The 26,383-nt window shown below is 42.6% G+C and overlaps 2 protein-coding genes across 3 annotated transcripts in view; one reads left to right on the plus strand and one right to left on the minus strand.

The window, feature by feature from the left end:
* LOC115048475 (lipoxygenase homology domain-containing protein 1-like) overlaps positions 1-6,051 on the minus strand; it is a 37,895-nt gene extending 31,844 nt beyond the window's left edge. The window contains exons 1-2 of the mRNA XM_029509941.1: positions 5,988-6,051; positions 4,827-4,914 (exon numbers count right to left, since the gene is read on the minus strand). Coding sequence (XP_029365801.1) covers positions 4,827-4,914; positions 5,988-6,051 — 152 coding nt within the window. The remainder of the gene's footprint in view (positions 1-4,826; positions 4,915-5,987) is intronic.
* ghra (growth hormone receptor a) lies at positions 272-24,614 on the plus strand. Of its 2 annotated transcripts, XM_029509793.1 has the most exons (10): positions 272-654; positions 7,255-7,370; positions 15,764-15,893; positions 15,974-16,137; positions 17,133-17,311; positions 17,912-18,065; positions 18,264-18,354; positions 18,512-18,581; positions 21,222-21,460; positions 21,564-24,614. In XM_029509793.1, exons 2-10 carry the CDS (start codon positions 7,259-7,261, stop codon positions 22,330-22,332), a joined length of 1,908 nt encoding a protein of 635 aa, XP_029365653.1. In that variant the 5' UTR covers positions 272-654; positions 7,255-7,258; the 3' UTR covers positions 22,333-24,614. The 2 variants fall into 2 exon arrangements, with proteins under 2 accessions (XP_029365653.1, XP_029365654.1); XM_029509794.1 differs by lacking the exon at positions 272-654 and having other exon boundaries at positions 7,247-7,370.
* Positions 24,615-26,383: the final 1,769 nt, after the last annotated feature.

The following is a 26,383-nucleotide window of genomic DNA, read 5'->3' on the forward strand; positions in this document are numbered from 1 at the left end:
TTTCAGTATAGCACGCATTTTTATTTTATTTGGTTTGAAATGAAAAGCAATCCCAGACTATATAAACCTGTTTTTTAAATGCTACGAGGGGGAAAAAAGCCTCAATGTGAATGTGGATTTGCCAGTGAAGTGGAAGTGGCACAAACAGAAAGCGTGGAGGGGGAGGGGTTTTATTTTGGAAGTTTCTCTCCCCCTCCCCCTCCCCCCCCCCCCACCTCCAGGCTGCCCCACCGCCCCCCCGGTGCTCCTCACGGAGCGGAGCGGACCGGATTGCTGGCGGATGAGGGCGCTTCGCCGCCGTGTGAAACACACAGTGTGTGTCTTCGCGTCGCGGTGAGCGCAGCCTGCACCGAAAAGCGGGCCAGACGATGACCTGAGCTGCAGACAAACATTTCAAAACAAACCCCACAAAGAACGCGGACGTCCAATGAGAAGACAGCACCCACCAAACACCGGATCTGATGGTTGAGGTGAGGTGAAAAAAAGCCCCGATCGGAGCCAGATCCTGTCCGGGCCGAGCGGAGCGGGCTGAAGGAAACAGCTGGACTTTCGGTGCCTGTCGGCGTTCAGCCTGGACCTCAGATGACCAACTTCTGAAAAGTCTTATCTGAGCGGTCCCTGCAGTGTTTCCCAGGCCGACACCTCCTCGTATAAGTAAGTCATTTTGTGCTTTTAAAAGCGTTTCTGCTCGTCCCTCAATCTCAGTTTTACGCAGCTCACGTACGAGGCATGACACTTTGCTCAAATGACTTTACGCACGAGAAAACTCACAGCAAACGTGTTTGTTTATCTATGTATGTTTTTTTTAACCAGGCATAAACTTCGGCATGCTGTCAGTTTACTTAGCAGCTTAACTGCGTAACACAGATTTATTTAATAAATAAATAAATAGATTAAAAATAAATAAATAAATAAATAAATAAATATCACAGAACTTAAGGTTCTGCAATTCGGTTTGCAGTTTTCGGTGCCGCAAGAACAGTCAGTGTGGTTTGGAGATGAGAAGTGGTTGGTTTTGGCCGATGTAGCCTTCTCCTCATTTATCCCCCAAGACTTAATGACAATACCTGAATGTAATTACACAACACAGTGATGAGTATCAAGTCACTGAAACGAGGCAGAAATGCTCAGTAAAGCTTTTGGACGATGATGAAACATGAACAGAAGACTTCTGCAGGCTTTCCTGATGAAGAGACAGGAGTGCAGCTCGTATTATCACAGAAATGAATCATAGTTACAGAGATGAACAACTCTCTTGTCAAACAGCTCGATGTCTTAGATCCTTAATGAAAAGAGTCAGCCAGAAGTTGGCAATGCTTTCAGTGACGCCTTTTAAAATGGGCATGTGGTTTCATCAACATTCCCAAGGGAATTCATTTTTTTAATGATGTGAAATAGAAAAGTGGCCACAGAGCTGGAGCCAGATTCAGATGATTAGATATGTTTATTTTTTCTGAAAGTGTGAGTTAGTGTAATTGTGTATAATTTCACTCATATGGTCCAGTATAAATAATTACCAGCCACAATATGCTGTTGGAGTATTTCTGCTCACTGCTGCAGGATTTAGCCGTTTTTCTCAGCTTTTGTCATTTCCCTTTCTCTTCTAACTTTCTTTGCTCTTCATCTGTGATTGGCTGGCTCTTGCTCCGACTCCATGAGAACACCTTTCCTGTTCTGCTGTTTTAATTAGGAAGCACACCACACTGTGATTAGATACAATGCGTAGGCTTAGCTGCTATAGAAGCTCTTGTGCAACCCTGCGTTTTTTTGTTGTTGTTTTTTTTTTAATTTAGAAAAGGCCTTTCTGCACTTTGAGTAATCAAAGTCAAATGTGCTTTCCTCAGTCTCCCCTCTGTCATGTTTCCCAGTCATTATCACACAATTGCTTAAAATACTCCTTCTTTAGTACATCCACCTGGATAGTTGAAGTATAAAGAACCCGTCATTGCTAAATGTGGCATGTTTTGATAATATTCACCTGAATATGCCCCGCTGCACCGTGTTTAATGGCCCGTCTTGTCACAATGCTGGATCAGTAACAATTAATGCAGAGAGGAAACACAATGACTCTGCCATTTTAGCATCCACCAGGTAACAGAAGTCCGAGATGTTTTAGTTGGTGAGACGAGGAATCGTCTGTTCCATCAGGTTCTGTGTGTTTGCTGCACACCAACACACAACAGTACGCACAGCTCTTATGTTCTCTATCCTTTGACAGCTCAGCATCTCTCTGAAAACCATTAGATTTTTACAGACATCCATGTGCACTCGGCCTTTCACCGACATGTGCGGCTGTCAGGATCTGCCTGTTCATCTGACAGAAGGAGAAAATTGCAGGACTTAGAGCGAATTAGAGAATACACATCTATACTTAGTCCTCCAAAACAACGAGCGGATTGATGGAGACTTTTACCTGTTCTTTTTGATAAGACTGAGCTTGACAGCACTGAACATGCACCATTTTAAAGACGGTAACTCATGGAAAGCAAAATACAGGCAAGTCATTTTCTCTGAAATGATTAATTGTGGTAATAAGTTTTAATATGCAAGCTGAACAATTAACTGAAAACATATTTGTTTCACACACGCACAATAGACAATTTTTCACAAAGCTCTATTTTGAGATCTGTGCAGTGCGCTCTCTCCTCTGGATTCTCTGGCTTCTCTCTTTTACGTACTTTTCACCCACTCTTTCTTGCTTCAATACTCACAATTAATTTTATGCAAATGCACATGCACAAACATACGCACACACAGACACACAAACATCTTTTTCTCTTGCTTCCACACGCGCAGACCTTAGCAAGGTTCACAGATGTGTGTCCTGATCTGCTTTCAGCGGAGGCTCTTCTCGTGCCAGTGTGCTGACTCTGAGTTTTCCACTCCCTCATATGAAATAAGAGTAGGAGACATTAGAGTTGTCATCTAGTAGCCAGATCTGAATGCCTGAGAGCGCACACAGACACACAGGTTAGAAATACATAGGCATACTCTCTCTCTCACACACACATACATATACATATATATATATATATATACACACACACACAGCACATACACACACAGAACAATGAGTGTTTGCAGGGACATCCAACAGTCTGAGACTGTTGGGAGCAGCTGGCGAGTGGGCCCTTTTGGGCCCTAGCTCTTCTGTGTGCCTGCCAATGTGGGCTCTTCTTCATCGTTGTCTGGTTTAACGTGCAGAGTCATGTTGAAGCCTGAGCTGTGTTTACACAGATTTGTTAATTCTAAAGAAAGGGGTTGCGGCTGAAAAGAAGGGTCGGCGGCAAAAACTCTATCTGCATGATTCTTGTGTAATATCCATGTCTACTGAGACTCACCAAGGGACCTTGAACTGTGTGTGTGCACTCAGAACCATTTTTATTTTTTAAATTACAAAATTAAAATATCATAACTCCCTCCGGAGGATGTGTGAAATGGCATATAATGTCTTTCACACAGTCGGAAATAAAGGTCGGCCTTGCGGAGGTGGTGTGATTAAAGATGCTTCATGACGTTAAATATGGTGCCAGGTGCTTACGAGAGAGAAGTGATGCCGCAAGATAGCAGTGAAAGTGAATGACATGCCGTTCTGCACATTGTCGAGTTGAAGAACACACAAAGTTTTTCATCATATTTGAGGTGTGTGCCCAGCAGGCATCTTTCATCATTCATTCATTCATACTGCTTATCCGTTTCTGGGTTAAGGGGTGGAGGGGGCGTTCATCCAGGACAGGTCGCTAATCCATCACAGGAAACCGGAGCACCCAGATCAAACCCACACAGGCACAAGGAGAACATACAAACTCCGCACAGAAAGGCCCCAGGTCGGGAATTTTCCTATTGATAAAGATATTCGGTTGAAAATCTAATATTAATATTTTCCCTTTTGTGACTTCTTCTGGAAGAGTCTGTGGTTTTGGAGTGTCTGTCTCCCTCTGAGGGGCTTTGTCATTTTTTTTTTTTTTCTCTTTTAACCTACATTAGTGACGTGTCATGTTTGATGTTTCTTCGAGGCCGAGCGCTTGACTCTGCTCAGTTTTTCGGCACCATTTCTGTGCCGTATCAGTGGAATGTGAGCAGAGAAAAACGAAGATCATCTAATCTAACGATCTGAATGTGTTTCCTTTGAGAACCTCACACAGTTTAAGGCTGAGAGTCCATCCCAGCATGGGGTCGTAATCCCGTTTAATGGGAAAAGTAAATTGTTTCCCCTTTTCCCCATAAAGGACACATATCAGAGGATTCCTTCTACTTTGTCTTTTCGGAGTTTTCAGAATGTTAAATCAGTTCATTAAGAGGTGAATTGTCTCTGCAGGATGGCTCAATATGAACAAACCCTGCCGCTGCACCCCGACTTTCCCTGTCGTCGCCTCGCAATGGCCCCCGCACCCGCTGTTTGAGAATCACTGCCCGGCAAATTAGTCAGCTCAAAAGAAACTAAACTTTGGCTTCCAACATCACACTCTGTGTGTGTGGCTGTGTGAAAATACTTTTCTTCTGCAGATATAGACGGCAGTAACACGGACTTGATGTGACCTCCCACCCCCTAACCTTTCCTTTTCTTGGCTTCACCCTTACACCACCACCCTGTCTGGTGTTAACCTCGTCCCTTTTACCTTGTCAGCCCCTTTTGAAGTAGCAGATGATTAATAGAGATTTCAGGAAACATGGGAGAAGCATGGTGCTGACAGTGGGGTACCGAGGCGCTGCATACATTTGTGTGTGCGTGGAGGTATGTGTGACATGCTCATGTCACGTGTGTGTCTGTTTTTGCGCTTTAGGGCAGAGGAGGGAAGTTGACCACAGAGGTTTTAACTGTTTACCAAGGGACCCCAGGAGGCCTGGTCTGAGCCTCCCTCCTTCTTGATTGGCTAATGCCGCCTTTCCGCGTCTCTGAGGGCCTGTAATTGGCTGAACGTGGGAGAGGAATGGGGGAGAAATGTGCAAGATTTGGAGTTGATGCGCCAGCCTTGCCAGGGCTTTCACAGACTCTTTGACATGAGAAAAGGGGGAGACTAACGTTGGGATTAACTTGAGGCCACATGTTGCAGTGGAAGGACAGTTTGACTGTCTTTTATAAGGGGGAGGGGGCTAAGAAGTTAAATCCACCCAAAAGGAGCACTTTCAAAGTCTTGTAAAGTTCAGCATAATAATAGTGCTGCTTTAGCTTCTAATGAGGGCGAAATTAAAGGTAAAAATGTTTAATGTGCGATTAGAGTAAAAGTTATGGAGAGACAGAGGGGATCTAGGAGGAGCTGAGGACGATTTAGAGAAAATGTCTAATGTGGCAAATAAGCCGTATTTGATAAAGAATGCTTTGAGAAAGGCCAAACCGGCCTACTAAAACTTGAGCTTAAATTAATCTCTGGATACTTTTTGTTGACCGGTGCATTTGGGATGTGTTACACTCTAACTAATTACATTTGACATCGTGAGTAGTTCAGTTTTAATTTCTTAAGTTTTGATTTTACAATGAGGTTTGTTTTTTTTAACTCTAGTAAAATCTAATTCGGCATCAAAGGCGCAGTTACCGTAATTAGGTACCACTGTTTCACCCATTACACAAACACTCAGATGAACTTTACTCATTTCTTGCCAGGCAGTCTTGCAGTGCTCAATCCAAGTGTGACTGAAAATGTGCCTGAGGTAGCTACACTATCGCCCAGTTGTTATCACTCCTTATAAGTAACCATATTGTCAAGCGATCTTTTGGCTTACTATTTTTAGTCTTAAGATTTTTTTTTATTTTTTTTTATCCCCCATATCAAGAATTTGAATGCTTTGTAGCACTCTGTAGTTATACGCCTTAGAGATCCTCTGTCTCCAGGCCTCACCAAAAACCGGGGGAAAACGCTGGCAGCGTTGCCCTCAGAAACGACGCCTCCACATTTTGGGTTGTTGGCCGCACAGTGTAGTTGTGGAAACACAGCTGTAAATAGCCAAGGGTGCGGACGGCGAGCGTGGCCTATATTTAGAGGTTGGACTTGACTGGTAGAACTTGTCCACCAACACCAGCTCATTGACCAGGAAGTCAGTGTTTTTCTCCATCGCTGACCATATGTTGTCAACGAGATCTTATGTTAGTTACAGTAGGTAGATGGTGTGGGTTAGAGAGGCAGTCACCACGCTTCTGTGTTAAAGGTTTTTGTTGGGAAATTCCAGTCCAGTTTTAGAAAGGGAGTAGGGCTCAGGGGAGATGTCATTGCATTGGTCTGCGGTACAGATTGTGCCAAGAAGCTGTCCCGTACTTTGCTAAACCCATGAGATGATGTGATGACACCAAATGCCAAACATTATCAGTGTTCCTTATTTTTATTTTTTATTTTTTTTTTGTATTAAAAAGGCATTGAGCTGCTGTCAAAGTGACAGATGGATAATTACATTTCCCCTCAGCTCCACAGAGCGTTTTACGACGTCTAACCTCTTTGTTTAGATTCTGCTCCTCACATCGTCATCAAGTTCAGTCTGGTGGAAGCTGTTTTCACAGGAAAGACTCCAATAAACATCTAGCACCAAACCACACATCAGCCAAGATAGTAACTTGCTGGGGAAGTTAATGGGAGATTTTAGCAGCCATAGAGGGGAATTGGTGGAGACCAAAATTAGAGTTTAAAGTGAGTATTAAACTCAGAAGGTAGCTGGAGTCGCACAAAATGAACACTAATGTGGCTTAGTGTCTAGCCAACACATTTTCCACATCAACATAAAAGTGTCGTAAATGTATTCACAGCTTGTTTTTTCTGCTTTCAGATGGGACGAAAATGCAGTTTTCATGTGACCAAAATGTGGAGTAGATGCACTCAGCTGCTATTGATCTCCTTTTTGAATATCTGAACTTCCAGGAAGTATGATTATAGAAAATCACTGACAGTAACAAAATCATTTGAAATGGTTGTAACATTTAGAAATGTTGTAATTTCGCTTTGTCGAGTAGTGAGTGAAAACGACCACAAACAACAATACCGCATTCACAAACCCACGAAAAAGCAAAACAAAAGCAATAACATGGTTGCTGCGCAAAATTCCCAACTGTTGCAGCAACAACCTGGAAGGAGGATTAATTATTCCCCGTCTCATGTTGGGTTTCACATACACCAGCTGAAAATAAATGGCACCCACAGTTTCTGCTGATAGGGCAGGCAAAAAGAGAGAGAGAGGGGGGAAGGAGGGCTTTTCACACAGCCGTGTCACCATGGCATCCCACTGATAATTATAATAACTGTCTCTCCCATTCTGCCTCTCTATCGTCAGCATCATGACTGCCTCATCGTTGCCCTCCGGTCTCCTGCTCCTTTTCCTAATTTCATCCCTGGACTGGCTGTCCACTTCTGCATTTTCCTCGGACCCCAATCCAATGACATCATCAGGTGAGCTGCTGATATTAGTATTTTTTTTCTTGTCTATTTTTTTTTTATGAGAATTTCTACTTTAGCAGAATAGATTTATGTGAAACTAATAATTGCTCAGACAGTTTATCTCTCCACATGCAGCTCATTAAACATTAACAAATGTCATTCAGTCTTTGTGAGCAACATTTTGTTGACACTTGTTATCGCATCTTATGTCAGACATCAGTTGCAGAATGCTGTGTTTGCTCAGACACATGTGGAAAGGTTCACTGTTGAGCAAATGCTGCGCTTTCCTGGTTTGGCTAGTCAAACAGGCTGAGGATCAATAGAAACAAGGTAAATATATGGTTGGGACGTCTCAGTCAAAGTCCAGGAACAGGGTGACGCTCTGATGTTCAGCAAGCTCACTGAGCTTTCACGGAACCATTCAAAATAGTTCGGTGAATGAATGCTGTCTTTACCTCTTAAAAGGCAACAGTTCCACAACCGTTGCACAGCCTCAGTCAAAAAAGAGAGCCCAGAGACGGTGACGATGATGAAGGACTTCTAATCTTCCTCTAATGGCCGAACAACCTGAGCAGCCCTGCAACCTTGACCAAGACGCTTCTTGTTTATCTGAAGTCTACCTGCACACAACCGCACATGATTTAGAGACGTCCTCTCAGCTGCAGCTCCCGTGAAGGGTTCAACTCAGCTGTTGACTTTAAATCAGGGCATGTGTCCAATGTTTAAAAAAAAAAAAAAAAGGGACAATATTTGTACGGTTCCTTTCTTTTTGGTTCTTTTTACTACCTGATCTAACCTATAACCGCTGTGATATTAGTAATATTTGTTGATTAATTAAATGCACTCACTTTTTAAAAACATTTCTCTTTTATATCTTCGAGCGTCTTGGCAAGTCACCATCCCGCTAGTGTATTCTTAGGTGCATCTGCTCAATGACATTAACAAGTGAGCCAGACAGCATGAGACAGAGAACTGAGAGACCTCCAAACCATCTCTGGGCCGCCTGTCAGGCGGCCACAGCACCTGTTGCTAGAATGAAAAGCACACATTACCTGATGAAGCACTGTGGGAAATTTGGCAGTGCGATAAAAGCTGTGAATTTACTGGGCACCTGCACGTGTACTTGGCATGCATACATGATTTCTTTCTATTTGCGTTATTACAGACTTTGTTGGCACAACAATAAGGTCCCTTTAAAAACTAGATGTGTCTCACCAACGGTTGAACTTTGGCATATTTAATCATATTTAAGGGGCTAATGGTGCAGTTTCTTTCCTTGAAATGTTAAAATCTACAACCTTTTTCATGCAGCTGACATTTAATTTTATGCATGATTTTTCTGATGTTGGGATTCAAGCACCGGACCACACATATCTTTTACCTGAATGTAGAAACGCACAACCTGCACACACAGCAGAGCAAAACGTCACAGATAAGTGATCAGTGTGATCAGAAGTGTTCTTGTGAAATTTGGTCATATTTTCAGCAGGTTTCTAATTTATGTTGGAGAATCGTTCTCTCTCTTTGAGTGGAGTTATGGATTGCATCCTGGGGCAATCTTTGTTGAATATTTTTGTTGTCTCACAAAAATAAGGCTAAAGCTCCAGTTGTGAAATGGTGAAGTTGAGGTTTGGGGAGAAATACGCTGATGTGGCATGAAAGTTTGAAAACATTGGCTCAATTATTGTGCTCTGAACACATTGTTCTGTGTACTCTGGTGTTTTTAGTGCTGAAATAAATTTGGACCTGTCCAAGAAAAAGGAATTTTGATGGCGGTGTTAGTAGCCATGTTTCTTTTTATTTGAACAGATTTTTGTTAGTTTCTGTTGAAGGACTAGTTTACCCACAGCCTGGAGTAGGGGTGAGCATACTGCCTTTACATTTTAAGATGCAGTTATATCAAAAATCAGGAATGTAAAACAGTTGGGTGTGTCTGGACGCTAGTGTAAATTGGTAAAATCCCAGAACTGCAAGCCCTGTCTGTCTTTGACCTCAAGCATTTAGACTTTGCAATTTGCCTTCCAACTGTGGCAAAAGTATTTATCTCCGAGTTCACATTAACTTTCTGATAAGCTCCCAGACACACCACTGATAACGCTCTGAGTCTGAATCATCAGACATTGTGACTGGTCCACCTTTAAACGCTGAAACGGCCCCTAGCGAGCTCTGTGGTAATGTTGCCCTGGTCTTCCTCAACAACCGTTGAAACATCTGTAAACACAAAGCAGCCACTGATAGCACGAGCAAACACACGCGGCCTGTGCTGTTCTCAAGTATTGCACCGTACAATCTCCGGTCCCGACACCTGTTTTGTACACTTGGCTGTTTGGCGCACTTGTGAAATAGCCTCTCGTTGGTTTTACCCACCACTCTTTATCTGAGGCACAAGTTTTTGCACAAATCATTTAGTCTTGTTGAGCAGATCAGTAACCATCGACATGCACATTTAGTATTGTTTAAAACAATTTTGTTGTTCTACTTAAGAACCTTCCTGGAATTTTTCACTACCCTAAATATTATGGCTGTTGTCAGTTGACCCGCACAACAAACCAAAAGTCGACTTTTGGCAATGCCTCTCTATAGTTAAAGGCTTACCATAGTAATTACAGGCAGCGGTTTCCATTTGTCTTGATATGTTGTTACATGCACTCGCACACACACACACACACACACACACACACACACACACACACACACACATACACACACACACTTGTCTTTCCTTTCCCTCAGCCTTGTCTGCCTGTGTGTCTCAGGAGGGCCCCTCCTCAGGCCCGTGGATTGATCTTGTTGTGTTAAGCTGTGTGCTTGGCCACGGACGTGGTAACCAGTGGTAACCGAGCAGAGGTTCAATCTCTGCCTTGCTTGTACACACAATCTACAGTTACATCTGCTTCAAAGACGAGCCGTGGGTGTGTTTGTTCAGAGCAGCGAAATTGAGACCGTGTGTGGGGAATAGACTGTCTGAAGTTGAGCCGAAAGCTGGAAACTTAAAAGGGAAGAGGGAGAAAATGCTCTCTGTTTGACGGTCGGACGGAGAATACATGAAGAGATGTGCCGTAGTTGAAGGATGAATCCAAAGAGGCACCGAAATGACTGGAACTGAGCAGCAGAACAACAGACACAGCAGCACCTTGGCTGTGACTAACTGGGCTTTTTGTCTCCTTTCCCAACTTTCAAAGTCATTTGAGCAATCGATCACCTGCCAATCTGCATCAGAGGCGCAACCAACTCTTTTTGTCATGTCACCAGTGCTGTTAGTGAACTGTGCCTTCAATAATCACACATTTGCTGTGTGAAGCCTTTTCCGTTATTATATTTCAAGAGAAATTCAATTATTTGCTTGCAATTCTGATTTTAGGTGAGCCGGAGTAATTTCGCAATGAAACACCGCAGCCAACCTGGTTCACTTTTATGAAAGAGAGACATGACAGACGGAAGCAACGATGAAACAGTTGCAGTCATCATCAATGTGAAAGTATCAAAACTGCAGTGTTCATATAATAAATATAATCAGATTTCCTACATTATGAAAATGGTTTCTAACAGAAAGACCAAACAAACAAACAAACACTGAGGGTGATAAGAGTGGGGTTGTAATAACAGTGGGCATGTCAGGTCAGCTTATTAAAGGAGCATATCTGAACAAGCTATTTGTTAATAATTAGATTTGTTATTTAAATTAGCCAATCATGCTAATGGTGGCACCATTTAACACAAATGTCCAACAGGATACAGTGACAACGCGAAGATCTTTCATATCTACACAGCGAAGTCCTCTTCACTGTAACGTCATAATGTTTGTAAAAACACCTATGGCCAAACCCAACGAAGAGAGAGAAGACAGTCACCGGAGCTCATAAAACTGTAAACAAACAAAGCAAAACAGCTATGGAGTCATTTCCACTCATCACCTAAAGGCCACACAGCCAGCAGCTGAATTGAACACGTTGCTCTGTCCCCTGTGAAAACATCTGACACCGCGGTGAAGTGCGGATAGCAGCATAGCAGAATAAGCCACGATATAAAAAAAGGCAGTGAAAGATGAGGAGGACAATGTGTACGCGCAGGATGCGCAGGTGTCCGTACAACAATCCAACCACCCCCACTCATCTATATTTACTCTCACTTGGACATAATATGACATAACTAAGCCAAATACTCAACAGTAGGCTGTAATGGCATTAAAGGAGATTAACATCATTATCTCAGGATAAAAAAACGACGCAGGGACAAGAGTAAGCGGATGGTTAAACATACCAGACTTCAAAGGTATGAACACTGATAGGAATGAGGCTCAGATGGAGCGAGGAGCTGCCTTCCGAGTCCAAACTCGGAGCAGAGTCACAGGTCCTGTTGTGCAACTGGGAGGAAAGGGAGGACATATTCGAGGAGTTGGACAATGGCACTTTGATATTCTTTGTCGGTTTTTGTTTTGAAGGTGGAAGTTCAGTGTGTGCACATTTGAGCGCTTGTGTGTGAAACTGCGTGTGTGTGTTGGCTGTTATTTATATCAGCCGTTGCATTCCCTTGTTTGTACCTTGTTTCAGTCGCTCAGCTTTCGCCTCTCTTAAATGCCACATGGCCTCCCGGTTCAACATTTAACCTCCGCTGTTCAGCTCAACTTTAATCTTTTTTTTTTTTTCTTCTCTACCTAAAAATGTAAGAAATTTTGAATATTGTAGATACCAGCAGAAATTGTGAAATTCCTAAAATTCCTGTTAGAATTTTCGCTTTTCTGTTAATATCTGCTAATTCCTTCCTCATTGTCCACGTTCCACGCTTTCCCGATGAAAGACATGCTGACTGCTGCACGCACATTAACACCCTGACCAGAGTGTGTCGCAGAACATTGTGTATATGTCGGGCTATGATGTTGAACTTGGCAATGTGCACACTGGCAGGCGATTTTACTCACACTGTCAGCCTGTGCTGCCAAGTTTTCCATCTGGTTAGCAGAAACACACACTCACGCGCGCGCACGCACGGGGAAAGATGGTGCAAGAAAGGAAGTGATGTGGATCGCCTGGTGCGGGTTGCTGCAGTGGCTGTCAGTGCTGAACAGCAGTGCCAAATGCGTCTGAAGTCTGCCCAACAGTTCAAAAGCATTGCCTGCCCACTCTGGAGACACAAAGCAGGTGAACACTAGACGGACAACTGAGACTTGCAGCAACAATTCGGCTTTGAGCAGCAGTATAATTGTGTTTACACAGCAGCATACGAGCTATGTGAGTTAAGTGACAAGGAACATCAAGGTTCTCTTCAAGCGTGCGGCAATCAAATCAATTATGTGCTAATATTGCAATGTAGAGACACCCGCAGTCTCTATGGCTAGTTTGTGTTCCTGCTTTTTGTGTTAGTTGAAGTTTGATTTTTTTTTTTTTTTTTAACAAAAAAACAACCTGGTCGGTACATGTAGTCCCAAAGGAATGGATGATTGTGTTTATTTTAAGTATTGCTATAAAAATAAACCTTTTTCTTTTTTAAGCCAAACCACAAATGTGAAATATTTTTGCTGGGTCTGCTCTGCGTTTCAGCAGCGGCATTTAGCAACAATTATAGTAAGAAAATACTATTATGGGACGTTCTGAATTCAGGCAGTGGCATTCATAGCACCTGGGAAGTGGGGGTACTAGGTTTTCTGCATATAGGATGGGAGTCCCTAATGTCATATTTACCTTTGATGCCAATGAAACTGTGGAAAAGTGAAAGAAAATGCAACGCGTTGCGAAATAATCCCACCTTCCCCGTCGCTTTATTTGTGTGATTAAGATTCATCCAGATTTCCATTGAAGGCAGTTAAAGCTGATTTTGTGTAACAAGAACTCTACAGACAAAAGTGAACCCTGCGAGACGCCACAGATGATGAACGACATCCTCAGACAGAAGTGGTCTCTGAGAATTTCCATTGTCTGTGTTCTGGTTTTAATTCCTGCCATCATCAAGAGAAAAGTATTACCCAACATTTGACTGTTATGTAAACGCATCTAAAAAAGCGTTTGAGTTTTGCAGCTGAGTGTCTGACGTTCCGTATCCGTCTGTCCGTCTTCAGTGCTCATGTCTCCTCCCTCCACTGAAGCGCAGCTAACCACAACACTAACTTAAATTGCCAAATGAGCTGGAAAGGGTGGAAATTTCTAGCATCATAGCCTCATTTTCTTTATGCACCTGCATGACAGTCAAGAATTTCACAGTGCATTGACTGATAAAGCCCTGTTGTGCTTTCTCACTGCCTTTTTTTGTGTGTTTGCCAGCCGGTGCAGGGGCTGCAGCCACTTTAGTGAATTTTAAACCTTAATGGCTAAAGCTGACATGAAGATAGATAAGTCCCTTCCTAGCTCCTCTGTAGGCTGAAGGCAGGACATGAAGCTAGGAGCACACACACACACAAGATTTCACCTGCACATACATGTACACCCACACAGGCACAAAATAATTTTTTTTTTTCAGCTGAAGGCTTTCAGCTGTCACTTAATGGCAGCTGGCAGGTACAGGCAGGATCTATTTTCTCAGTGGGCCTCACTCACGATGGGTGTTTGTGAAAGAAATCCACAAGAGAGCCCACTTACAGAATTCCCAGAGTGTGATTGGCTGGTCCTTAACATCTTTCCATCAGGAATGGCTTGTGGGCCCATTATCACTTGAACAATCCCATTTGGTTTGTTTAATCCAAAAAACAGTGGGGTTTTCTTGTGTGTGTGTGTGTGTGTGTGTGTGTGTTTTTTTTTTAATAACAGCAAATTAAACTTGATTACATCATGAAATACCGAACGAGTCACAGCAGTCAGCAAATAAGACAGAGACACTGAAAACTAAGGGAGAACTTGAGACTATCCAGGTGTTGCTGCACAACATTTTACTTTTACTCTGCCTTTGACCTTTATGGACAGAGCTGCATTCTTTCGAGGGAGGTCAACTTTCAAAAAACTGTCTGTCTGTATGCTTTCAGATTTTCTACACCCAAACTAAAAGCACAGCTGTGAGATGACATTCGTGCAGAAATTTAGAAAATAACTAGAAATGAGCAACAGCATAGATAAGCAACAAATGATGAACATATAGCAATGAATAACAAGGAAACATGGATATCCAGGTGTTATTTGGCTTTTCTCTTTCTATAAAATGTGCTGCTGTAGCTCTAAGTTCTCCTTTGCTTGCATCCACTGTCTGCAGAAAGCCCTTTGATGGTGGCAGCTGGAATTTGCTGGACGGGGAGGGTGGGCGAGTTGAAATAGCAAAGCCCTGGGAACCACGACAGTCTGCAGAAGATGAAGGGAGGGAAGGTGGAAAGTGGGGGTGCAGGGAGAGAGCTGGAACTACGGAGGCACAGGAATTCAGTGAATTATGAGGTTTCGCTGGCATCAAATAGAAAGTAATGATGTGTACTCTGTGTGCATAAATGATGACAGAGTGCTTTGTTGTGCTGTTTGTCCGTGGTTAGAAATGGGATTGTGTTAACTGCATGCTGGGTAGGTTTGTGGCTGTGTGCAGATAGTGCATGTATGCACATGCTGGTAAGATATAATTCCGCCTTTTTAAGCGATGTTTAACAGCAACGAGGAAGTGTATGCAGAAATAACATTCTTAAGTGTGGTGTAAAAAAAAAAAAAAAGACAACGCTCTGCTCCAGTCTGTCTTTAATTCCTCATGTTGTGTTCTGACGCGTGTTTATGTTCTGGCTCTGTGTGTGATTTATGCTGCAGCCAGTCAGAGGAGAGAAGAGAGGTGGGGGAGAGAGGGTGGAGCAGAAATCAATGATACCTTCAGCTGCTTATTTATGGTTGCACCAAACCCCGGCGCTCTCGGCTGGATAAGGAGCCTGCCTCGCTGTCGGTAGGGGATTGGAGATGAGGAGTGACAGGGTGCCGAAAGAGAGGTGAAAAAGGCTGAGTCAGGACCTCAGGGTGGGGCAGAGGACAGATGGTGTGAAAAGTGTGTGGATAGATCTTAATGTTATAAAGGCACGGAGACTGAAAATCGATGCACTGTTGCACACTTAAGACTGTAAGTTAGTGCTGTCTGCCGCCGTGAAGCGGAGAGTGTTACTCACTTTGCCCATGATGTGGCTGTCATTGGGGTGGTGCGTTTTTTTTGTTTTGTTTTGGGGTTTGTTTGTTTTTTCGGACGGCAGCAAGCAGCCACATGCATGCTCTGTCACAATCACTGGAAACGTGTGACACTCTTCTCATATGCTACAGAAGCGTTTAATGTTTTCTCTTTCTCTTTCTCATCGGTAATCTTTCAACCTTCAACATTTACGTTTTTTCAAAGTCCTTGCATTGATAAACGTAAACCTCTCCAAGGTGGCCAGGCCTCTGTAAAGGTGATGCGCCATCTTAATCCAGCCCAGGTTCTTTTGTGGACTCTGTCTCTGACCCCTGTCTTCTTCTGTCGCTGTCTTTTAGACTCGCTGGAGCCTCATTTCACAGAGTGCATATCGAGGGACCAGGAGACATTCCGCTGTTGGTGGAGTCCAGGCAGTTTCCACAACCTGTCCTCCCCCGGAGCACTCAAAGTCTTCTACCTTAGAAAAGTGTGAGTGTTGTCACCAGTGCACGCGCCTCGTAATAGTTCTGCATGTATATCATTTCACGTCTCTGTTTCCCACCTTTTAGATCTCCAGTCAGTGAATGGAAAGAGTGTCCAGAGTACATCCATTCTAAAAGGGAGTGCTTCTTTGATGTAAATTACACATCTGTTTGGGTCCCCTACTGCATCCAGCTCCGCGGCCAGAATAACATCACTTTCGACGACGCCTGCTTCACTGTGGAAAATATTGGTTAGTAAGTCCTCATTTTTGAACGTGTGAGGGGAGTGCTGCATTGCATTTTCAATCCATTAAGCCGCCATACTAGCCATGTTCTAGTTTAGATTACCTGAGCGGTAGGTTTCCAGGAAATGGTAGTTGCAGCTGCATATCAACTAAAAATGTCACATGCTCGTCGATATTAGATCACATGTCAGATACAGTGTTCACAAGGAAAATGTTATGTTGTCTGTTATCTATCTAAGCAGGACTGTAGGCGATGTTGACAGAGCATCATTTATCAGCACATTTCTTTTCTTGCGTGTGCAAATTGATTATCTGCACGTTTTTGGGAGAAAACATTAACGTGCTGTCTTCAACTGTTCAACCTACAACAAATACAGAGCTAAAAGTTTTTTGATTGAACCAGTCATCCCCCAGCAGGATTATAGTTGATATTGATGGTTCCCATATGAGACATAGTCCTTGTGTGTTTTTAATTAGCTCCCTGCTTGCACTACCATCAGACCTATTTATACCGTTTATAAAAATGTAAATTGGTAATAGCTGACTACGCAGTAACTAATTGTAATCAAAAAGCATCATCACTGTATGAAAATATGTTGCAGTCTCACTCAAATATAATCTTACATCACTTTGGGACCATCCCTACATGTTTAGCACCATCACTGCTAAGGCTAAGACTTCCACACTTGTAAACATGTTGTTTCTGTCACTGGAAATTTAGTTTGATTTTTTTTTTTTTTTATACAAAATGCTTGTTGCCGTGTGAGACTCGCAAAACTTCCAAAAGCCCTGCAGGTGGAGACAGCACAAGTCATCAGTTCATAACTATGAAGTACAAGTGACCTTCACAATATCTTACTAATCTTTCAGATTAACTACAATTCGTTCATTTACGCCTTGGCTGTCAAAGTCATTAATGAGTTGCTGAATGTTTAGTGGTGTTCATAGATTGCAACAGTTTTTGTTTTGCTCAGACTGAACTTTTACCCTTCTCCTGGCAGTACGTCCTGACCCACCAGTGTCTCTAAACTGGACCCTCCTGAACATAAGTCCCTCTGGCCTAAGTTATGATGTCATGGTCAACTGGGAGCCCCCACCCACTGCAGACGTTGAGGCGGGCTGGATGCGCATTGTGTACGAGATCCAATACAGAGAGAGAAATTCCACTTACTGGGAGGCAGTGAGTGCTCTGTCTTTTACTTGTTCCTCCCTCACTTGCTCATATACACACACACACACACACACACACACACACACACACACACACACACACACTAAGTGCTGCATGCGCTACCACGCAGAAAAACACACTTAAAAACATTACTGCATGCCTCTTTTCACATATGCAAATCCTCACAGTTGCAAATGCTCATGAAGCTCATGAGCCCCCTCCAAAGCTGGCAGTAGGTCACAGAGGCACAGTGTCGTGTTTCCTTTCCCCTCCCCCCTGTAGTCCCATGGCTTAAGAGCAGTGGAGCTCTGTTGGCAGCGCTGTGGCAAGAACCTCTGGGAAAACCCAGCCTTTCTGAAGGAAGTGAAGGGAGGGAGGTCTGTGGGCCAGAGGACATCGGACCTACTACAGATTGATTTTTATTAGTGCCTGGTCCACCGGTCTGACACTTACAAACATAGGAAACTCTTTTCAGCCGCTGCCCTTTAACAGCATGTCCTCTGACGAATGTATCATGCAAAAATGCATGCGTCCTTTTCTGATGAATTAAAAATTGCCCTTTTTTGTTCTGTTGCTCTGTCTTCACCTTTCTTTTTGTCTGTGTTTCAGTTGGAGGTCCAGCCACACACTCAGAAGACAATCTACGGCCTGCACATAGGAAAGGAGTATGAGGTGCACATCCGCAGCAGGATGCAGGCCTTCTCAAAGTTTGGAGAGTTCAGCGACCCCATCTTCATTCATGTGACTGAACTTTACAGCGAAGGTAAGATCATGGCAGGCCAAGAACAGAACAGAAAATCATTTGGCAATTTAGGTATTTGTTAAAAAAGAAAAGTGGCTGTTGCCTCGTTCAGCTCAGAGTACCAAGCTGCGCCATTTGGAAAAATCTGGAACTTTGTATGATGATGATGATGATGATGATGATGATTAGTTCTGTTTCACTTTTCTTGTTTCTTTGTAGAGACCACTTTCCCACTCACATTTATTCTTGTTTTTGGGACTTTGGGCATCCTCATACTACTCATGCTGATTCTCATCTTTCAGCAGCAAAGGTAAGAACAGCTTCTCAGTGACAACTGGCAAAACATCTGCTAAGTCATGCATCAGATTTTGCATTTCTCTCTCTCCCTCTCTCTTTCACACACATGCACCAAATCCAAACAATGTGAATGGATTCATTGGGTCCTTCTCTTTTCTCTGCTGCTACAGATTCATGATGATTCTGTTGCCGCCTGTTCCTGCACCAAAAATTAAAGGCATTGATGCAGAGCTGTTAAAGGTATATTAATGCAATGTTATTAATGTTATATTTGTTGTCACAAATATATATCTACTGGTGTTTATGCTGATGGACATGTAACGTAATGGCGCAGTACTACAACGTAAATATATCAGAGATTCCACGTTTTAGCCACCACAGAGATCTGTCAACGATGAACTGTCCCATGTGGAACAAATAATTAAATAACCACTTCCAATGAATTTGCATCATGTGTTTTTAAATATTAACTTATCCTTTGTGATCGGCTTTAACCTAATAAAATTCAGAATTCAGTCAGACTTTCCCATTCCAAATTTCAGGGTGAAATGATAACGATCAATAATTATCATTGGTCACCACAAGAATTAGACTGTTTACTCAGTAAAATGTTGTTGTTGTGTAACCGCTGTTCTATTATTAGTGACTCTGGGCGGAGCTCAGAGCCACTACTTAATCTTCTCCATACTTATTATGATTATTCCGTCAAATTTTCGGCAATTAATGCGGGTCGTACCGCTGGACAAAGCCCAAACCTCTCATCTGCGGACTCTTGCTCGCCATTCGCAGTAGAGCGGGACGTGGTCAAAAGCCACTTTTCGGAGACTTTTGGGGCGAGTCTGAGTTCTGACCCGAGCGAATTCTCAAATCACCGTGGCAACCGCAGGTCCCTCAGCTCAGCTCTGTGTGAAGCTGTTGCTGTGGATCAAACCCACCCCTCTTTGGAGCCTCACTGCTTCGTCATACTTTGTCACAGAAACGCTGTTCAAAGTTTAAACGGGTCACAAGACTTTGACCTCTGTTGGTGACAACAGGCTTTGTGATAGCTACGACGCTTACTACGCAATCACAGATCAATTGCCATGCTCGTCTCATCTCACTCTGTCTGTGGGCTATGGCCATCACTTTGAATGATTTCTTCTCCAAAGACACACACAGAGACAGATACACAGACGCACTCACACATATACACAGACACACACAGAGACAGATACACAAATGCACTCACACATATACACAGACACACACAGAGACAGATACACAAATGCACTCACACATATACACAGACACACACAGAGACAGATATACAAATGCACTCACACATATACACAGACACACACAGAGACAGATATACAGACGCACTCACACATATACACAGACACACACAGAGACAGATATACAGACGCACTCACACATATACACAGACACACACAGAGACAGATATACAGACGCACTCACACATATACACAGACACACACAGAGACAGATATACAGACGCACTCACACATATACACAGACACACACAGACAGATATACAGACGCACTCACACATATACACAGACACACACAGACAGATATACAGACGCACTCACTGAATCAAACTCTATCGCTTCTCCAAAACAAAATTTCATCAGGAAGGCTTTCGAAAGCAGGACGGTACGTGGGTTGCTCGTCCAGGCGACAGGCCCCGTGGCACTTCAAAATTTCCCCGGAATTTTCTACTTTAGTGCCACGGTCTTTAGCTCAGAGTGCACTACTTCTACAGAGCAGAAGTAGTGCACTCTGTGCAAAGCACGAGGCACCACTTAATCTTCTCCATGCTTATTATTCTTCTTCTTATTATTCCGTCACATTTTTGGCAATTAATGCGGGTCGTACCGTTGAGCAAAGCCCAACATTATATATATCAAAACGTGCGGCAGATACTAACACACAGACACATACACACAAATACATATAGACACACATATGCATACCTACACAGACACACATATAGATAGACAGGCACACAAAAGCACAGCCAGGCACATGCAAAGAGACACAAATATACAGACAAAGAGCCCTATACATAAGTACATACAGACATACACAGACACAAACACACACGTATACAGAGAGACACACAGACACACAGACAAATTTACAGACGCACACACACACACACACACACAAATATACAAACAACCACTGACACACAAATTTACACACAGAAACACAAGAAGACATAACAGACATAAAACGCGCACAAACGCTTCTGGAATTGCGCCAAGTCAAAGTCCCGACAGCACACACCCCGAGTCACTCTCGAAATTTCTGCCAAGGAATTTTCTAGTTATTATTATTATTATATCTCCATTGTACTGTTGATTAAAAACAGACGTTCCTGGGCGTCCATGTCGCTCGGCTTGGCTAAGGAAAATCGTGCCATGTAAGCATTACACCACCCACTGTCCCTCTCGCAGTTCATGTTTATAATCAACATCCAACATTAAAATAAAAGCAAAATAAAAAAAAAAAGATTAAAAATCCATAAATTACTTGAAAGCAAAAGGACAGGAGAACCACTGAGGGATAATAAGACAAGAGGAGGGTCGTGGTTCAGTATTTTGTTGTGGGTGTATTATTGCCAGATGATGTGGTGCTGTGGGATGCAATTAATGGCCATTATAATCCAACTTTAGCCCTGACCATCATGAAATAAAAAGAAAAAACAATACTGGTGTGAATAAATGATATATTACTTCTGTTTTATAATCAGAAAAACAAAATTGTGTTGTGTTAACACTCAGTAGAAAAAGGCATGACTTTCATTGTGGCATGGCTTGGTGCTTCCTGATTGCAACACGCACTTAATGCACACACAAATTTGTGTACATGCAGAAGGGGAAGCTGGATGAGCTGAATTTGATCTTGAGTGGAGGTATAGGCGGCCTGCACACATATGCACCAGATTTCTACCCAGACGAGCCGTGGGTGGAGTTCATTGAGGTGGATCCCGAAGATTCAGCCGCGGGGGAGAAGGAGGACCACCAGGGCTCAGACACCCAGAGGCTCCTCGGTCTGCCCCCACCCGTTAGCCTGAACCACCACCTGAACATAGGATGCTCCAGCACCATTAGGTATTGCAGAGATTTATCATCTAAAGGTGAATGTTGACTTGCTATCAGATGGCTTTGCAAACGGATTTCATCCCATTTTTTCTACTGTTTCTCCCTCCCTTAGCTTCCCTGATGATGATTCAGGCAGGGCCAGCTGCTACGGCCCGGATGTGCCCAACCAAGACACCCTAATCCTGATGGCCGCTCTTCTCCCAGGCCAGGCGGAGGAGGAAGAAGCCACCCTTGATGAAGTAGAAAGAGCCCCGTCCCCAGAGGGGGGCGAGAGCCACTTTGTCCAAAGCCAAACTGCAGGGTCCCATACTTGGGTCAACACAGACTTCTATGCCCAGGTCAGTAATGTTATGCCCTCTGGGGGTGTGGTTTTGTCTCCGGGCCAGCAACTCAGAATCCAGGAAAGCACTTTGTCCGCAGAGAAGGAAATGCAAAGGAAAGGAAAGGAGATTGGAGCCTGCGAGGAGACTGGGGAGAAGAAGCAGAAAGGGTTGCAGTTTCAGCTGCTGGTAGTGGATCCGGAAGGAGGTAGCTACACAACAGAGAGCACCGCCCGGCAGATTAGCGCCGCTCCGAACTCCCCTACGCCCAGCGAGGGGTACCAAACAATTCCACCTCAGCCAGCGGACGCCAAACCTGCTGCCACGGCGGAGGATAATCAGTCGCCTTACATTCTTCCTGACTCTCCTCAGGCCCCGTTCTTCGCTCCTGTTGGAGACTACACAGTTGTACAGGAGGTGGACAGTCAGCATAGCCTACTCCTCAACCCCCCTCCCAACCTGTCCCCGCATCCCTGCATGCCACAGCAACCCCTCAAGGCCCTACCTGCTACGCCTGTGGCTTACGTTACGCCTGACTTGCTGGGGAATCTCTCGCCGTGAAATGATGACACAGTTGGACCTTTAGCTGTAAGGTCGATTGACCAGGAAATCCCCCTAAAGCCTGTTTCTACCTGATTTGTGCTGGAAACCAAATAACTCGTAGCACCTTTAGTGCGGGTGACAGTGTACAGGTGTTTGCTTTCAGAGGGTGCTTTAAGGGAGGCATGCAAAGCTACAAGTTGTGTTCTTAAATCTTTCACATCTGCTTCATCAATTTATTTGATGCAAACGTTACCAGATGTAAAATCAGAAACAAAAACACAGTTTGCTCTCCTTGTTGACACGACACAAACAGACTGACAGATTGTGATCTCCCTGAGTCCAAAAAGCAAAATCTCACCGCTTTGCCTTGGCTCTCATTAACGCTGTGGCTAGTTGTCCATAGTGCCGTGACATTGCTAAAGTCTTAATTTTACAGAATCAATCTTACAGAGATGTCAGCGTATGATTAACTGAGAGAAGACAAGCACATTCTGCTCATATTTTTCGTACCAGACCGTGAAGAAGTCATCGCCGTTGTTGATACCTCTTGCTGGCAGAGGTGTATCGTAGCTCAATTCTGGCTTGTTTTATGTCTGTAGAATTTCTTATTTCATCATGTCATCATGATAGTAATTTGTTAGATATATATATATATATATATATATATATATTTTTTTTTTTTTTATATACAAAAAGGCATTAGCTAAATGGGGAAAAAAAAAAAAAATCTGCCCTGAGATACAGTTAAAGAAACAACTATGCAGTTTTACCTTGCATTCCTGGCTCGAGTTAGTTTAATCGCATGCAATTCATATTTTCATAATTAAGTGGCCAAAATGATTATATGATGGTATGGGATTTTTACTCCGAAAAAAAAAAAAAAAAAAGAAACATAGAGTAGAAAATATAAAGACGAAGGACGTCAGCAACCAATGTACATCATTACTATTACATAGATTTTCTTCCCTGGGGATATTGAAAGGCATTCTGAGATGCCAATGAAGTAGAGATGGAGGTGAAGAATAACATGGAAATCCAATCGTTTCATTCGAATGTATGAATGAATATCCCTACACAGAAATTTTATTTATTTAGTATATTATTTTGACATGCATATTGTACTGTGAACATACACGACATGGGAGCCGCTTAGTGCTGTTGTACACTGAGCACCACCACATAAGTGCCTTTCTCAAGGACACATTGATTTAAAAAATAAAAAATAAAAAAGGTACTGCATTACGTCCTATAAGAGCAGAGCAGCCAAGTCTCACTATTTCAACCAGCACTTACTAGTTATCCCTCGCTGAAAGTGAAATTTTAAGAGGTTTTATTCTTCTCATGTTGCATTGTTATTGCAGGGACAGCACCAGGAGCAAGTTGGAAGACTGTGAAAGTATGTCATAGCTGTAATTATCTAACCTTTTCTACTAATTATCTGCCAAGAACACAGTGTTAATGACCCGTGCCTATCATACATGCAACGCTATATAAAGGCAAGTATTGCTATGCAGGTGAATTGGTGTAAAGCCATTTCTGTGTTAAGCTTCACTACTAAAATCCTGCACATGCATGAACACGCAGACACACGCGCACACTACATTCAAAATATTTGCCTCAATTAATTGATTTAATTTCGCCTTTCTGACACAGCCATAAAATATATGAGCTGAAAGTAGTTGCATCTGTTGATATAAAAAGAGATTGAGACAGAGGTTGAGGACAGAGGCTGAGACAGAGGTAGTTCACAATATGTGTTTGTGTAGGTCGACCCACACTTTGACCCCATGTGCTGGGAAAAAAACAAAAACAACAACATTCAACACACTTAGGACATTGTTTGACCAAAATCTATTTCATAGTCAACCATTTAATCCCGTTATCTTGTACAGAAAGCTGTCTCTTTGTTTGCTGACAGTGTAAGCTCATTGTAATGGAAAAAGGAACCTTTCTGTGAAGGTTTTAAATTCTATCATAGACCTTGGCAATATGCCTGAGACAAACACAGCAAGATAGCATGTCGTGTAAAATTAGCTGTCAAAGCTTGGGCTAATAAAGGCTGTACAGCACGCGGGGTAGAATCGGTCGAGTCTGAGATCTCGCCTTAAACAAAAAGGAAGCACACCCAGCCTTTCAATTATGTTGTTCTGCACTCATCTCTGAGAAATGAATGCATCTCTGAGAAAAGCAAGCTACTGGCTCAGAGGAGAAGAGGTCTTTTTGCCCCAGACAATCCCATAGTGAACAGCAACAGCGCAAGAGCTGTAAAATGACAATTAAAAAAAAAAAAAAAAAAAAAAGTGAATATGATATGTGCCATTTTTCTCTCCGTATGTCTCTCGGTGTTCTGTTGTTACTGCCTAGTGCTGATGATACCAGCCAGTCAATACTGTTGCAGAAATGTCTTAATATATTTACTCGTGCTGTAAAATTACAAGTATATATTTTTCATATCACTAATGTTACTGATCGCAACATATTGCTGCTTGGTACATTTTCTTTCCTGCGTTCAGCCTTACTGTGGTGGGAGAGGGTCGTTCAAGAGATCACGTGATTGTGTACAATGAAGTGTAAATGGTGAGATGATAAATCCTGCCAAGTGGATGATAACTGTTTTCTGAAAGCAGTCTGTGGGGGGTGGGAATTAGTTCAGCCGTCTGCTCAGTTATCAGAGGGACGGTGTTGCTATACATTCGGTCAATGGTGTTGATGCAATTTTCGCAGTGTTCAAGCCCATCCCAAGATCCCCAGCACGCTCTCTGTGAATATGAAGGAAGGATCAGATGATGGAAAAAGCACTGTTTGTTTTCTTTCCTCTTTTTTTTTTTTTTTTTTTTTTTAAATCAGATGAACCATGGTGATAGTGAATGTGTGTGTAAACTGGAACATGTGATACAATTATGATATTGATGAAAAGTTTAAAAAAAAAAAAAAGAAAAGAAAAAGGGGGGACTAAAAATGTTGAAAGGTGTTTTTCAAGGTTACACTAAGGAAAAAGGAAAAAGATTTGGAAGGGCCTTCTTTTGTACAGGTGTTTACAAACATTGTGTATTTTATTTTATTCTTGTCAGGCAGGTCACAATGAGCTCATTCTTAATGTTGTGTAAAAGTTTGCAAACTGCTACTTCAAACTTATAAATGTCATAGACACTTTAGAGCAAGCACTTTGTACTGATGTTTAAAATAGCATTCAAATTTTGTATCTTGGAATAAATCAAGTCTATGAATTAAATGTTATTATAAAACATCATAATATTTTTACTCAGCACAAATATCCGACAGATGAGGAACCTTCAATATCAATAAGCTTTTGTTCACAGGATATATTTTACACTACCAAATCGAAAGGATAATGTACTGTAATGGAGTATTTAATATTTGCTATAAAAATTTATGGATAGATAGAGTTAATAGATATAGTCTTTTATGGAGCCATTTTAAAATATATAGAGTGAGATAGTTCTGCTCCAAATGTACACTCTCACAAGTCTCTCGCTATTTGATCTCAGAATTTCATTAATAATATTATTTTTAATGGGGCTATAAAAGTGTTTTATAGAGATGTCTGCTGGCCCCCGATTTGTTAACTTTTGTGTTAGTCCAAGGGTGGTTTTTGTCGCTCTGTCAAGCCTGGAAATAATTGTGTTGGAATTTGTTCTCTTTAGCAAACCAAAATAATTCTGCCAGATATTTTTCAGCACAGTGGGGGGGAAATGGGGGAAATACAAGTCAGGTGGCTAAGACCTTTTTTTTTTTGTTTGTTTGTTTGTTTATTTGCTGAAAGCCGTGACATCACCCTGCTACCTGATCTAATTGCAGCGGATGCGGCTGTATGACAAATGTGTGTGCGTCATCGTCCAGACTTGTGTGGCTGGAAATTTTCTGCATGTCAGAGTTCGATCCTGCAGCGATTCATGAGTTTGCATCAGATTAATGAATTGATGTGATGTATATTTTTGTGCCCTTAGTCATATTCCTCTCCTCCCCTCCAACCCCACCCCCCAACCTCTGGCTCTTGTCTCACTCAAGGCCAAGAACTGTGTTGATCTGGGATGATTTGATATTGTTC

The sequence above is a fragment of the Echeneis naucrates genome, chromosome 9, assembly GCF_900963305.1.
Source record: "Echeneis naucrates chromosome 9, fEcheNa1.1, whole genome shotgun sequence".
Classification (NCBI taxonomy): Eukaryota; Metazoa; Chordata; class Actinopteri; order Carangiformes; family Echeneidae; genus Echeneis; species Echeneis naucrates.